The sequence below is a fragment of the Pangasianodon hypophthalmus genome, chromosome 10 (assembly GCF_027358585.1).
Source record: "Pangasianodon hypophthalmus isolate fPanHyp1 chromosome 10, fPanHyp1.pri, whole genome shotgun sequence".
Classification (NCBI taxonomy): Eukaryota; Metazoa; Chordata; class Actinopteri; order Siluriformes; family Pangasiidae; genus Pangasianodon; species Pangasianodon hypophthalmus.
Window position 1 is genome coordinate 9494079 of NC_069719.1, and position 16412 is coordinate 9510490.

General features: G+C 40.3%; 1 protein-coding gene across 7 annotated transcripts in view; it reads left to right on the top strand.

Moving 5' to 3' along the window:
• myt1lb (myelin transcription factor 1-like, b) overlaps positions 1-16412 on the top strand; it is a 110261-nt gene that overhangs the window by 41104 nt on the left and 52745 nt on the right. For all 7 annotated transcript variants that reach the window (XM_034308316.2, XM_053237480.1, XM_053237479.1 and 4 more), the window contains one exon: positions 14518-14966. In XM_034308316.2, coding sequence (XP_034164207.1) covers positions 14518-14966 — 449 coding nt within the window. The remainder of the gene's footprint in view (positions 1-14517; positions 14967-16412) is intronic.

The window sequence follows — 16412 nt, forward strand, 5'->3', positions numbered from 1 at the left end:
TTTCGTATTTTAATTCCTCTTATATGACAACAATTTGCCAATGATTACAATTTGTATTTATTAAAAAACAACACATCATACTTTTAACCATTTATAGTTACATTAAATGTTGTGGAACATCCACAAGACACATTAGTTTCTGTTATCAGCCTCTCTTCTTTTCTTTCTCTTGAAGTTAATAAGGAAAAAAATGCAGCTGGTCATGTTACAGAGAAACCAGAAAGTCCGCTGCCCTGAGGACTCTCTCATGGAGGAACACGTACTCACCTTTACAAAGCTGGAGACTCTTTCCATATATGTTAAATAAATGTCTCATTAGATAACACTGTATCCAAGATTATACATCTTTTAATATCCCTACAGTGGATATAAAAATTCTACACACCCCTGTTAAAATGGCAAGTTTTTATGATAAAAAAAAAAACCAGATAAATCAGAACTTTTCCCATCCTCACTGTGAAATTACTACGTATAAAAATTATGTGAAAAACAATCAGAAACATTTTAGGGAAAAATAGGAAAAATAAAGTTACAATAACTTTGTTGCATGAGTGTGCGCACCCTTTTATAAGTGGGTATGTGGCTGTGTTCGGAATGAACCAATCACATTCAATCTCATGTGCGAAAGCAATTATCATGCAGCTGTCATCAATGAAATTATTCTGATTAACCCCAAATAAAGATCAGCTGTTTCTGTAAGATAGTCTTGACATCTTCTTGGTTTCATCTGACTGCTAAAGCCATGGTCTGCAAAGCGCTTACAAAGCCTGTACAGGGTCTCACTTTCGGAAGGAATCGATCAGGAGAGGGGTACAAAATAATTTCCAAAACATTAGATGTACCATGGAACACAGTGAAGGCCATCATCAGCAAGTGAAGAAAATGGAGCACCACAGTGACATCACCAAGAACAGAACGTCCTTCCAAAATTTACAAAAGGACAAGACTGCCAAGAGACCAACGGCAACATTAAAGGAGCTGCAGGAATATCTGACAAGTACTGATTACTCTCTGCATGTGACAACGATCTCTCATATTCTTCACGTGTCTGGGCTATGGGATATAGTGGCTAGATGGAAGCCCTTTCTCACAAAAAACATCCAAGCCCAAATAAATCAGCCCAAACTACGTGGCAAAATGTGTTATGAGACCAATTCCAAAAGGTGTAATAATTCCATAACTCCAAAAGGTATGTTTGGTGCAAAAAAAGTACATCACCAAAAGAACACCATACCCATGGTGAAGCATGGTGGTGGCAGCATCATGCTTTAGGGCTGCTTGTCTTCAGCCAGAACTGTGGGTTTTATCAAGGTGGAGAGAATCAAGAATAGCTACAAATACCAGTCGATTTTAGTGCAATGCCAGAAACTGTGTCCAACTACACTACCCAGAGATAACATGGCCACCACGGACTGCAACACCCAGCAACTACAGAGACTGTCACGTTCAAACTCACCATTCTACTGATTACACACACCTGGACACTATTACAATCACAGCCACACTCTCAGTATATAAGGACCTTCAGCACACATTCTCATAGCTAAGTATGTTCTCACCAGTCGTTACCAAGCCTTGGTATTGTTATTGTCTACCTGGTTTGCGGATCTTTTTTTTCGTTTTCACGTTTTTGCCTTAGCCCTGCCTTATAACAGCATGTTTTTCAATTGTTTATTATTAGGCATCCACCACATAAGTCCCTGTGTAAGTTGTTACTATATAAATGTGAAAGCATATTAGAATGAGTGCCTTTGATTTAAATTACAGCTGGAACTACTGTCAGAGCTGCTGTTATGGAAAATGAATCAACACCTTCTGACCAATCAGATTTGAGAATTCAGCAGCGTTGTGATATAATAACTAATACAGTTGCAGCTCTGTAGTGTATGCTAAGTCTATGCAACTTCAAAAAAGAGCAACAAGCGCTATAGTTAATTCCAAAATGACTGAGCAATCTGTATAACCCTGAGAATAATACTGTAATAAAATCAATACACAGAATATTTTTATGTTTATTATTAAATAAATAAATTATTATAAATCAATCAGTTATTATAAATCAATGTCCATGTACTTAAGAACATGAACTTTTTTGTTAACTTAACTAAGGCTCTATAGAGAGCTGGTCAGTTGTTGAATTTAGTTTGCAGGGATCTCACGTAACCTTCTGTCCTTGCTAGGCAGCGAATCAAATCTTGGTGTGTTGTATTATCACCTGTCCTTGTCTCAACCATGCCATCATTGAATTGATCTGAATCTGCCGATCGCAAATCCCACAGCCTAGCGGTTATTTTGATTGTCACTGTACCGTTGATGGACGGCCAGGCTTGCGGGCGTATCGATTTCCATCTCAGGATAGGAGCAGGGAGAGAAGTTGAGAGAGAACGAGGCAGAAAAGGGATGAGAGAAAAGATAACATGTGCTTCACTCTGAACCTCTCCAATACTCAGGTTCCACCACCCACCGATTGCCAGATAATTAAAGATAAATAAAGCAAACATTCAATCCATCACCCCTCCCCTCCTCCTCTCTCTCATTCATGGTCGAGCTAATTTCTTCTGTGGTCCTCATTTGCATGCTTATCAAAGTGTTTTGACTATCCGACAGAAGCTGCTGTAGGAAGGTGGCATCATTAATATGTTAATTAGTCCTTTTGACACTTTTCACTTGGCTATGTGTGTGATATGCTCCTCATCCATGACTTCATTCACATGCCTGCTGAATGTATGTCATTAGCTTCTTTATTTTGGTCCATACAAATAGTCAGGGGATATTTACAATGACTGCAGCGAGCACAGAGCCAAGTGGCATCTTTATTCATATCAAGAGGTTTGTAGTGGGCTTATTCCCTCAGAGCACTTCAGATACATCTTAGTGCAGTTTTGCTTCTCCCTGGAGAGTCTCTGCTCTGCCTTTTCTTGGCCGAAGTTTTTGGATTACTCGGATTTCTATATTTAACCATTAATGCCACAATAAAAGACAAACAGAAACCTTGTAAGCTTACACATACTGAACATTTTTAAGCCTAAATATGCAATATGTAAGGAATAAAACACTTGTGCTGTTATAGGAAAATAATCAGCAATGGGCTGGTGTGATCATACTTTTTATCCGTTAATAGTTATATTTACTGTTGTGGAACGTTCACAAAACAAGTTAGTTCTGTTATCACTTACATTATAACAGCTGTAAACAGCCATTTGCTCACTATTTTCTCTTTTTTCCTCTCTTTTGAATATAATAAGACAAAAAAAAACCAGAATACATCACCATATCAACAATTACATACTGTATGTTTATGTGGAGCGTCTGCCATACAAGTCCCTGTGTAAACGTATTATAATGACCATATAAACCTGTGATCGGCCTTGCAGAAATACTGTCAGCAACTTCAGGCCAATTAGATTTGAGAACTCTACAGCACTGTGGCATGAAGTGTTTTAAACAACTAATGCAATTTTGCAACTGATATAGATCTCTGATGGTTAATCTGTAGCTGGTAAATTAATCAAACACCTTTATCCAAAAGTTTATATTCACTGTGTCCACTATACATAATGTCATAATGCCATAAGATTTAGCAGAGTAAACAATGGTGAACTATTTGATAGTGTCCTTGTTAAGAATTATTTCCATATTCAAAGCCCTCAAACAAACCTTATGAAACAGCCTCTCTAGTTCTGAAGCGTCGACATAGCTGGCTCTTTTGCTCAGCTGCAGTCCACCCACTCAGAGCTGCGCTTAATAATTACTTTCAGCCAGGGCCCAATTTACTCTAGGCTACATGACTGACAAATTTTCTCTCCTGTACCTGATGGTCAACACGCCCCTCTGAGCTGGCAGTGGAATTACAGCAGCCTCTGGAGACAAATTACTACTCCAATAGGCCTTTGGCTCAGTATGAGAAGAACAAGGAGATGATGAATGACAAACATATCTAAAATGAGAGGAGAGGAGGAGGAGGGGGAGGAGAGGAACAGGTAGGCCCCGGCGGCATGCTGATGATCAGAAGGATTAGTTACGCCCTGCACTATCCTCACTCTCACCTCTATACCCTGATACAATCGCACTACTTCACGCAAACCATGATAACATGTTACTATAACCAGAAGGGATTATGTTAGATATGATTTCAGGTTTAAATGGATTAGCGCATGCATGCAGGAGTGGAGGAAATAGAAAATACTTGTAATTTTACGTGTGCACTTTTAGATTTTTTTTTATATTAGGGTTTAACCGAATACGAACGCATTATTTAAAATGAAGATATAAAGATGTGCTCTAAATAGATACAAATACCAATACACGGTTTGTTTTTTCCTTTTTCTGGAAAGTCATGCAAGTGGGAAGTTTTTTACTTTTCACTTTCATGCAGGTGAGCAGTCAGATATGAAGCTCACGTGCATGAACAATCAGATATGAAGATCATGGGACCTTAACGTGAAAAAGAACAATGCATTTGCAGTGTTCATTCACTCATTCTTAGTAACTGTCTGGTCCGGGTTGCAGAGGTTTAAATTAGGCTACTAGTTTGTGTATATTTTGGGAAATGGAACCAACTCAGTATTTACACCGATCAGCCATAACATGACTGACACCACTGACAGGTGAAGTGAATAACATTGATTATCTCGTTACAATGGCACCTGTCAAGGGGTGGAATATCTTAGGCAGTAAGTGAACAGTCAGTTCCTGAGTTGATGTGCTGGAGGCAGGAAAAATGGGCAAACATAAGAATCTGAGTGACTTTGACAAGGGCAAAACTGTGACGGCTAGAAGACTGGGTCAGAGCGTCTCCGAAACAGCAGGTCTTGTAGGATGTTTCTAGGATGCAGTGGTTAGTACCTACCGAAAGTGGTACATGGAAGGACAACCGGTGAACCAGCGACCGGGTCATGTGCGCCCAAGGTTCACTGATGCACATGGGGAGCGAAGGCTAGTCCTTCTGGTGCGATCCCACAGAAGAGCTACTGTAGCACAAATTGCTGAAAAATTAATGCTGGCTATGATAGAAAGGTGTCAGAACACACAGTGTTCTTGCTGCGCATGGGGCTGCGTAGCCACAGACCTGTCAGAGTGCCCATGCTGAACCCTGTCTACCGCCAAAAGCACCTACAATGGACAGGTGAGCATCAGAACTGGACCATGGAACAGTGGAAGAAGGTAGTCTTGTCTGATGAATCACATTTTCTTTTACAATATGTGGATGGCTGGGTGAGTGTGTGTCACTTACTGGGGAAGAGATGGCACCAGGATGCACTATGGGAAGAAGGCAAGCCGGTGGAGGCAGTGTGATGCTCTGAGCAATGTTCTGCTGGGAAACCTTGGACCCTGGCATTCATGTAGATGTCACTTTGACACATCCCACCTACCTAAACATTGTGGCAAACCAAGTATACCTCTTCATGGCATCGATATTCTCTAATGGCAGTGGCCTCTTTCAGCAGGGTAATGCGCCCTGCCACACTGCAAAAATTGTTCAGGAATGGTTTGAGGAACTTGACAAAGAGTTCAAAGTGTTGACTTGGCCTCCAGATTCCCCAGATCTTAATCCAATCAAGCATCTGTGGGATGTGCTGGACAAACAAGTACGATCCATGGAGGCCCACCTCACAACTTACATGACTTAAAGGATCTAATGTCTTGGTGCCAAATACCACAGCACACCTTCAGAGATCTTGTGGAGTCCATGCCTTGAAGGGTCAGAGCTGTTTTGGGAGCACAAGGGGGACCTACACAATATTCAGCAGGTGGTTTTAATGTTATGGCTGATCTTTATTTATAACAAAAACTGTATGTATGTGTGTGTATGTGTGTACGTATGTATGTTTGTATGTATGTATATTTCATCCTAACATCAGCATCATGTCAATGAATTCCTTTAGGCCATTTTTGGAATAAAATTGTGCACCTTGGATTCCACTGTATCTTTGTTTTAGACCGGGCAACACAGCATGTATGCATCGATACAGCAGAACAAGACTCCCACTCATTATTCAGAGACAAACAATTCAGACACAAATAGAATTAACAACAGCACCCACGGTGCTGACAGGGAGCACACACAGGGTGCAGGCGCATACACACCCACACCCACACCCACCCACACACATACACATACACACACCACACACGCACATACCACACACACCACACACCACACACAGAGCAACAGCAGCTCTGTGTGACAGCGATGTTTTGGGTGACATTTAGTTTCTGGGCTGCACAAGCTGCTCCATAAATGAGTCATGAGCAAATCTGTGAAGGCTGAATAATGCATGTGTTGGGAGGTAGAAAACAAAGCATCACTGTTATTATTTGTTAATGAGAAAGCAAAGATAATGAGAGAGCCACCATACTCTACCTGCCTTCCTCCTTTTTTTAGGCATAGGCAAAAACAGCCCAGTATAGAGACCTCATTTGCAGTGAATATACAACATGCTATACTTCATCTTACTGTTAAAGCCTTTGAGGAACAGCATGTTTTGTATGCATGTACAATATGATATATATGTAATCAAAAATATTTGATTGAGTTTGAGTTTGCGTTATTTTTTGTGCAGATAGAAATTAGTTGCTTGAAGATCTAAAAAAAAAAAATTTGTGAAATTAGTTTGCATTTTAACTACCGTGCATGTTATTTTATTTATTCTTATTTTTCTAAGACAGGAACGTATCACACTAATGTGAAAATGAGCGTGTATGAGTATGACCTCCTGTGCTATCTTTAAGCTGTGATTGGCTTTGCACTTGTTCCATAGCATTTTGTGATGCCAGTCCTTTTCACTTTGATTCAGCCCTCCCACACACTAGCCATCACATTCTTCCTCATCCTGAAGAGTGCTAATTAAAACTGACGAGACATAGCAGAGCCTCCACTTAATGCGTCAAACACGAGGCGAGCCTCGACATTTATTAAACGCCATTCATTTCAGACCCCTTTTATTTTTAGGTGCCTCTTTTTTATCTACATATTTATTTAGATTTGTTTGTTTTCGTGCTTTTCTCTCGGTTCTAAGCGCAGCTCTACCGGTGCCAGGCTCTTGATTGCCGTGGTTGCAGCTGGGTTTGAATAATTGCCTGTCTTGGCAGGAGCGTGTCGGGGTGCTAAAGTCGAGTGCTTTCCTCCTGATGTATACCTCATTTGGATTCCGCTGACAGCCTCAGGGCTGTATTATTCATACCTTGACAGATAGCACTCACTAAAAGCATTGGCACGCAGCCAACCTGGCGGGCGGGCAGGCAGGTGGGCGGGTGGGCAGGCGCCAGGGGTACGATAGCGGAAGACTGCACCTCTCTGGCCGCAGGGGACGTGAAGGGGGTGGAAGGCTCCACAATAAACTAGGAGCAGCTATATAGGCCATGTTAGCCTGGCAAGACAGCACGCAGCCTCACGATGCCATCCGAAGCCCATCTCCAGACCCAGTGAAGCGATGCCATGTGCACGGCCCGATAAGGTCACATTGATCACGCCACAGGCTCCTCGAGCGCCACCAAAATGTAAAAAGAGCCCCCTTCCTTCCTGTCACATGCCATCAACTCCCCTCTGAGACAGCCTGCCACTGCAAACCACATTTCCATATTTAATTGGAGGCTTAATTTGATTGAATGACTGCACGGTGCAGGCAAAATTGCATAGGGAGGATCTATTAACAATAGACACTGGCAGTGCAGTGAGGGTCTAATCAAGTCTTATTGTTGGGCTTTTGGAACAGGGCAAAAAAAAACATGATGGTAAGATGCATTTAAATATTCTAATAGTTATGATTTTGGCTGAAATCTTCTCAAAGTGAGTTCAGGTTAAAATGACACTTGCTTTTTCCAAACAAAAATAAATGCCTAATGAGTGAGTTAGAGATGAAAAGAATTATTCACCAGTTATACAATTATACAATTATACAACTGAGGAATGAGGAATTATCCCATTGTTTTAATATTACATTTAATAAATTCATTACTTGTGGCAGTTTTGACAGGATAGTTTTGAAACATGTGTAGTTCATGTTGGGCTCATCATTATTTTTAGTAGTATTATTTCATTTTCATGCTTCTCTGCACTTTCTGTGATCCCAGAGATGGGAAATTAAAGAGACAGACAGATGGAGTGTACAGAGTGCTAAGCGTGCCAGGCCACTGTGGGGCACGAGAAGCTGCAGTGGGTTGTGAGAATAGGCACCATGACCTCTGACCCCAAGGACCCTCCATGTGTTCCAGTTACAGTACACTATAGCCAGACCAGATGACACCCCTCGAGTAGAATTTAGTAAATCAAAGATTAGGAACTAAGTACGGAATATAATACTTGGATGTGCAGTTATAGGAAAATAGTCAGTGACGGGGTGGTATGATAAATATCGTTACACTTAATGGTGTCTACAAAACAAGTTAGTTCCTGTAATAAGTTATGTTATAACAATTATAACATTCTTTCTTTTTCTCTCTCTTAAGTTTCTAAGAAAAAAAATGCAGCTTGTCATGTTACTAAGAAACCAGCGTTGGAAAACTTAGAGTTACAATTTTACCTCTCACTGACAATTCCTTCCATGAATGCTACATGCCAAATAAACTTCACCATATCAACAAATACACACATCTGAGGAGCTTAATTATGTGGCGTGTCTGCCATAAAAGTCCCTTTGTAAGTTGTTACTATAGAAACAACACTATTACAACAAAGACGTTAAGATGAACCTGCGATTTGCCTTACAGGTCTTTAATATGACGCAATGCTATATTCTACGTGTAAGGCAAATTAGGATATGACTTCTGGTGCAAGTAAAAAAGTCACTCTCCTCTACAAAGATGTATCCTAGTGTTTCTACTTTTTTATTATGCTGTTTAGGCTGCAGCAATTAGTTAATGAGCGTGGTCTTTCTTTGTTCTGTGAGCTTCATATCCGAAAGCTCACTCGCTTGCGCCTGCATGAACTTTGCATTGTGTCTTATGGGATTCCAGTCATGATGCACACCTCTAGTCTCAACCAGATGCAAGTAGTGGGCTTTCTATTCATAGCTGTATTTATATCTGTTTAGAACACATTGTCTGTTCATTCAGAATAATGTATTCATAATCAGTTACATCCTCAGTGCACATGTTTGCATGTATGTATAACTAGTGCTTTGTTGTGTTTGTATGTTGTGTATATATAGTCCTGGAGGAGTTTAGGAAAGACTGTACTGCATTGTTTAATACAGTGCTTGATTAATTGGTGCAATTACAATGGTAGGAAGCTGCCTTGACTGGGCGTAGGATTAAATGTGCTGGTGGATTTGGAGACCTCTGCATTATAGACTGCACCCTGAGGACCTGTACAGGCCACTGCTCCTGTAATTAACTAACACTCCCATGATGGAGCCTCAGTGCACGCTAAGCACATTGGACATGCTTCCTATAGGTTATCACAGAATAAATACTTTTGTTTAGGTTTGATTATATGACTGACTCTATCATAAACCTAAACTAAGCTAAAGCATGTCTATGTGGATATTTTCTGAATCCTTTTCCCAATACTGATATTGCGTATCACATTATAGACAATTATTGCGTAGGTGGTGACTTAAGTCGGTGAAGCTGGTGTGTTTTCTTGTCAGACAATCTCTTTTAAAGCACCTGCTGCTGTAACATTCCTTCGGGCTACTGCTGTGAGCAAGCATCCCCCCTCATTGGTATTCACACTCACACTGGATGTGGCTGAATAGAGACTGCCTGGGAGGCTTGAGATGTGGAAGTAATGGTGTGTGTGTATGTGTGTGTGTGTGTGTGTGTGTGTGTGTGTGTGTGCGTGTGTGTGTGTCAATCAGGTATGTAGTGAAAAGGAAATAACGTGTAATGTCTGATGTATCTCAATCTTGCTTTCTTTTTCTCATTCTATATGTATATATTAAATATGTATACATAAGCAGAAAGCATTGGGAGGCTCCGGCTCTTTCCATCTATGTGTCCATCGAGGTGGATTTAAAGTGAACACCCAAGCAGAATCAAATGATGGCTTCTCTAGCATAATTGAGACTCTCTTGTTTGACTTTTCTATTGAAAAAAGTCTGTTAGGTCTAATATCATCACAGTACACCCCTCCACACCTCCTTTTCTTTTCCCTCCTGCTGGCTCCCTGCCTGCCTGCTTGCCAAGATGGCAAATCCCACTTGGATTTGAGCGGGAGATCACCATGGCGACGGCGCTCCTGCCGCACGTGCCTATAGATCCTGTTAGATAGGGGCACAGCAAGAAGCTCGCTCGTACGACGAGAAGTTAGAAATCGTTCAGCCCAATCCCTCGCCCTGATTTATCGCCACCTAAAAATCGTAGCGAAGAATAGCGTGTGATGGTAATGACCAGGTAAAGCCTGAATCCCTGCAGTGAATACATTTTAGCATTAGTGCTAACGCAGCACTTCAATAAGTCGGCCATGTAGCAAAGAACAATCTACAAGGTCTGGACCTCAGAATTGCCATTGCACTCTTTAAAAGGCCTCCCTGTGTTGTCATTTAAGTGACCTATTTTCACTATTATAATTTTTTTTTTTTTGCTCTGTAAAATGATTTTTGCTCTTAAATCTACACACCCCTGCAGGTTTAAGTAGTTTTTGGGAAAAATACAAAGCGCAGCATGCCACAAAACTGTCTCCTACAGCCCTACGTAGATACAAGGGAGTTTACAGAAGCTGAAATAAAAAAGTCTTCTGTTTTGGCCTCATCTCTCTGCACAGCCACAATACCTTTAGTGTCAAGTGCGTATGGAATTTTAATTGCAGTGTGTGTTGAACGGTGTGTGTGTCTCACCAAGGTCATGTGGTAACAGAATAGGGAATGTATCAGCGCCAAGAAACCCTCAATGAATGAGTCATCAGCTCTAAGCATTAGGGCCAACATACACACGCACACACACTTACAGGTATATGAAACATGGAGGTAGAAAAAGTACAGGAATTATATTACAATTTAAACTTAAACCTGAGAACATAGTATTTACATATCCTATTGTATCGACTGACTCAAATAGCTTGTATATCAGTCATGTAATACTTAATACTAATACTAAATACTAAATACTAAAAAAAAAAAAAAAAAAAAAAAACAAATCTTATCAATCAATATCATCTGTAGTTATTGCTGGTGTCAGTGGCTGTAGCGATCATGTTAGCCACGCCAATCTCCTTTCACATCTGTCTGATGCATCTCATGAGTCTTCCATCCTCCTCAAGCTCATCCACCCAGACAGCCATGGACGTGATTGGACAGATCAGGGAATGTCTCTCGTTCTCTTTCACTCCATCTCTTCTCCTGTCTGCCTGGCCGTTCACACAGAGGCCGCAGGGGAGCAGACCTGATTTATTTGGAGGTTAGGGAGATGGAATGACTGGCATTTTAATGTGCTTTTGAGATGTTTGGTCACAAGTACTATTGATCACGGTGTGGTGGAGCCCTCCCCAGGGAGGCAGGGAAGCTGGGCATGGCTGTCAGTCCAGGAATGAGTTCCTGAGTCAGGCTCCAATTAATGATATGACGCCCTGGGTGGAAGGGTCAGCCCATTAAGTAATCTTCCAGTCCAGGGATATTGAGCCTGCCAGTGGGCCGTCCAGCTGAATGATGGACACCGGGTAATTTGGGTCTGAACTGAACAGTGTTTTGGTCCACACGGGAAAGGTTGGATTAGGAGTGTGTGTTTGCGTGAAGAGTGGGGGCAGAGAGTGGAAGTAGTTTTTTGCTCTAAGCACTCTTCTAATGTTAACCTTGGCCATGTTTGACCACAGCAAGATAGCCACTATTAAAAAAGGACATATTAAAGGAAAGAAAGCAGAAAGGCATTGAACCAGCCTATTAGGGTTGTAACACAATGCTACTAGCTGTTCTGTTTTGGGATTTATAACCAAAGTGGGCGTGGTAGAAATGCCAGTATTGTCAATATGGAGTGGGACCTACGTCACTCAGCTACATCACTCAAGTTCATAATTGGTTGCAACCAAAAAAAAGCACATTTTTTTAATCCTGCTTGCACAGGTCTTATTTTTATTGGTACCTGCATACAATGTTTTCTAATGAATTTATTTGGTTCCATTTTGCAAGATATAAACAAACTTGTATCGTTACTAATGACGAATGAATAAACGCTGTAAATGTACTGAGTTCGTGTTAATAATCCTCCGAGTGAGCGAGCATGCCTACATAGAAGTAAAAACCTCCCATTTGTGCCAGTTTTTTTGGTTGTGTCCCATGGGACACCAGTGCTGTTGAACACTTCTAGTCTCAACCAGATGAACCTTTCTGGAAACAAATAGTGTGCCTTCTTTGAACGCATTGTCTGTTCATTCTAAATAATGTGTTCATATTCGGTTACATCCCTACACTCCATGTAGTGCCAGTCAGTCTAAATAGTCCTAATGGGACTGGCATCCATACAACAACCCACTGGTTTGACCTTGACAGAATGCCGAGTTTCACTGGTGCCAGTCTCACTTTCAAGCCATCCAAATCCAAATAACACACCTTCACTGCCTGACAATGCATCTCCAACCGGTGAAGAGGGATAAACACATTGGGCCTGCTCTCACATGAATCAGGCGCTTTTCATAGTTGAATGGCTCCTAAGTGCACTGCATTTTTCGTCATATTCCCTGAAGTTGCAATCCTGTTCAGCAGGGGTGTTGTGCAGTTCTGAGAAATGGGTCATTACTGACTCCCTGTGGTTCAGAGAGTGAAATAGATTCATCTCCGACCGCCAGGACTCTGACTCAATACATAGATTATCAGATTAGAGCATTCTGCCATGTGGATCTATAGAATGTATTTTAGCTTCAGGTGCAAGATTCAATTAATCACCCTATAATCTCCTGACTACTTTGTGGGTGTTTACAGTTCACACTTCAGCCATATATCATGGGTGGAGACTCTGTGCAGATGTTTACATTTATATAAGCTATGCTGTTTATCATTTAATCTTTTCCAGAGAAATATATAGTGTTTCTAGTTAATCCTGGAACTGTCCTATAGACAGAAATACAGTATGTGATACTTGCCCTACTTATGTATAATAAAGCTATATGTGATTTTAGTATTATAAAGTTCTAACTGGCATTCGTTCTTCACCCAAATAGAGCTAATATGTTTATGTGTAACAGTTATGCTGTAAATCTCCTTTAAATGAAATAAACATAGGTTACCATGTTTCTTTCAAATTTGATGAAATAATCATTGGAATCACAAACATTTATATTTCTTTTATTTTTACTGTTATTCCCAGAGATGTGACAAGCAGCATCTTGCTTTTCAAAAGACGCTTTACAGCCAAGATTACAAGCTACAGTTACACGTGTTGGTCTTTTTCAGCAAGGATGACATTTTTGTCAATAATACCCCAATGACACAACTATGGTGTACTGTTTCTCCTGTCTACAACATGTCTCACATTGCAAATTTGGAACAATTTGTAAAGACCCAATCCATATGAAAAGATACAGAGGTGAAGAGGAGGGTTAGGGGCAGGATTAGGGCTCTTTATATGACTTCACTCAAATAAAGTCAAATGAAATACAATCATGCCACCTTTGTTTATTTGAAGTTGTACAGTTTTCTCCTGAACTCATGCTGTCTGACTAACAAACTCACTAGGGATGTAACCAAATACGAATACATTATTTGGATTGAACAGATTTAGATGTTCTAAATGGATACAAATGTAGATACACACAGGAGGGGCACTAGTCATTTTTCTTTTAAAAAGCTTGCCAGAAAGGTTCACAGGGCATTTGGTTGAGATTTGAGGTGTGCATCACCACTGGGATCCCATACAAGGCATTCATTCATGTGAGCAGGAAGTTTTTAATTTCATGTGGGTGTGAGCGAGTGGTCAGATACAAAGCTCATGGGACAAACAAAGACCACGTTCATTAACATCAACATGATGCATTTATAGCATTCTTTCATTCATCCTTAGTAACTGCCTGGTCATGGTCAGGGTTGTTAAAATTAAGCTACTAGTTTGTTTTTATTTCAAGAAATAGACCCAACTAAATTCATTAGAAAATAATGCAGGAAGGTACAAACAAAAATAATAACTGTGATAGTGGGTGCACTACTTGAATGATGTAGCTGAGGTTGAGGAACTTTCTAGTGTTTTCAGTGTTTCCAGGGGCATAGAGTAGAGTGGTAGAGTTCATATTTAATTTAAGGTTTAGGCCATGCCAACTTTGGGTTTAAATCCAAATTCAGATACAGATATGAATATTTGGAGCACTAAACAGGTAGAGATACAGATAGTGTCGTTACATCACACCACCACATCACACTCACATATTTACTACTTCTGCAAATAGATAATGTTTTATACAACGTCTCAGCTTTATACAGCATAATGAGTAATTGGTAGTATTCCACTCCTTTTTTCTCCATCACGTTGGATTTGGCTAGTTCTAAAAATAGCCTGTGACAGGCTTGAATGACATGGTGTGTTGAGACCGGGGGAGAGACTGAATCGAAGCAGGCCAGCTGTTTAATTGGCTCTCTCTTATCTCTCCCCGTGCAGTGTGTACGGCTGCCCTGTGGCCAAGAAGAGGAGAACACAGGACAGACTGCCCCTAGAGCCCATGGCCAAGAGGAAGGCCTTTCACACACACACAGAGCAGCAGCCCATGGATGACTGCTACCACGCAGAGATGGTGGAGGAGAAAGACGAGGAAGAAGAGGAAGAGGAAGAAGCAGGGGAAGAGGATGTGGAGGAAGAAGAAGTGGAGGACGAAGACAGAGAAGCTGAAGGAGAGGAGGACGTGGAGGAAGAGTACACGGACAATGAGGAACAAGTGGAGCAGGACGAAGGAGAGTTAGAGAATGGAGAGGAGGAAGAAATGGAGCAGGAAGAAGAGGATGTCGTAGAAGAAGAGGAGGGTGAGGAAGGAGAGGGGGAGGATGAAGAAGATGAAGATGAGGATGAACAGGAAGAGGAGGAGGAGGAGCAGCAGCACAATCAGGATCAAGGTACAAACCTTTTTTATTTTATTATTTTTTTAAAGCATTTATATCTAGAAAAATACATGCTGATTAAACAGCTCACCTTTTCTGAGTATAAACGATATATATATATATATATATATATATATATATATATATATATATATATATATATATATATATATATATATATATATATATATATATATATATGTGTGTGTGTGTGTGTGTGTGTGTGTGTGTGAACGAAAAATTGTCAATGTGCAAATAAACACCTAATAGTAGGTTATTATATTGTTCTTGATTCAGTATTAAATCACTCTGAAATTGGCTGAAACTAAAGTTATAGACGCTGTGCTCCAGAAAAGGGTCCAGAGGGAGGCAGAATTGACTGCTCATGCTCTTTGGAGGAAGGTCACCGTAATTTGAGGTGCATTTGGATGCTTTTGCTGCAACCTTCAGTGTGATCACAGCAGCAGGCTAAAAACAGCACCTCCAGACCACTGCCTCCCACACACTCACTTACTTCCAATAGTATGATGCCCTGTTTTTTTCAGATTCATAGCTTAAGCAGCAATTGCAGGTAGTACAAATACAGAGCAATAAATACAAGATTGACCCATAAATTAGAACTCTCTTTCTGAAAGAAAAAAACGAAGAGCGTGAGAGGCACAATACAGCTGTCTGGATCACCATTTTATATCAGATTATTAGATGTTTGAAGAAATACTTAAAGTATTCCTTCATTAACAATGTGTTTTTTTTAATTAGTTAATTCATTCTGATTCCAAATTCTATATTATTAAAAAAAGATCTGATTTTGCAAACCACACACTTTTAACCTGCATGTTGGACTAGCTTGACTAGCTAGCTGGTAGCTTAGCTAATGTTAATGCATAACTTTTGGAAGGTTTGGCTACGTAAGGAATAAAACATGACATGGTGTGCTGTTATAGGAAAATAATCAACAACAGTGTTACCACTCAAGTTGATTATTTACCCTGACAACATGTTCGGAAGTGTTTGATTCCTCATATACCACAGAAATTTGCCAATAGTTATCATTTTTATTTACAAAAGGACAACAGATCATATGTTTTATTTCTGTATAGTTACATTTGATGATGTGGAACATCTGCAAAACAACTTACATTTGCCACAAAGTCTTTCCCACAGACTTTCTCTTTTTTCTTTCTCTCTTCAAGTCCGTGACTTCAATAGACATTGCACATTAACCCTGCTGGATGTCAGGTGATTAGCTTCGACAGTCAAGAATCTATAAGTTTTCGCCTCATTTCTCTTCTTCCATCAAATTGGTACAGATTAAGCTTCTTTTCATAGGTTCCAGATACTAAGAGGCTTTTTGTGTACCTTTTTTTTTTAAAGGAATCTACTGTATCACCTTTCCTTTATGTTATTGAGACATAGCAGTTATTTTCATCTTGTGTTTTCCCATACTTTTTGAGAAATTTG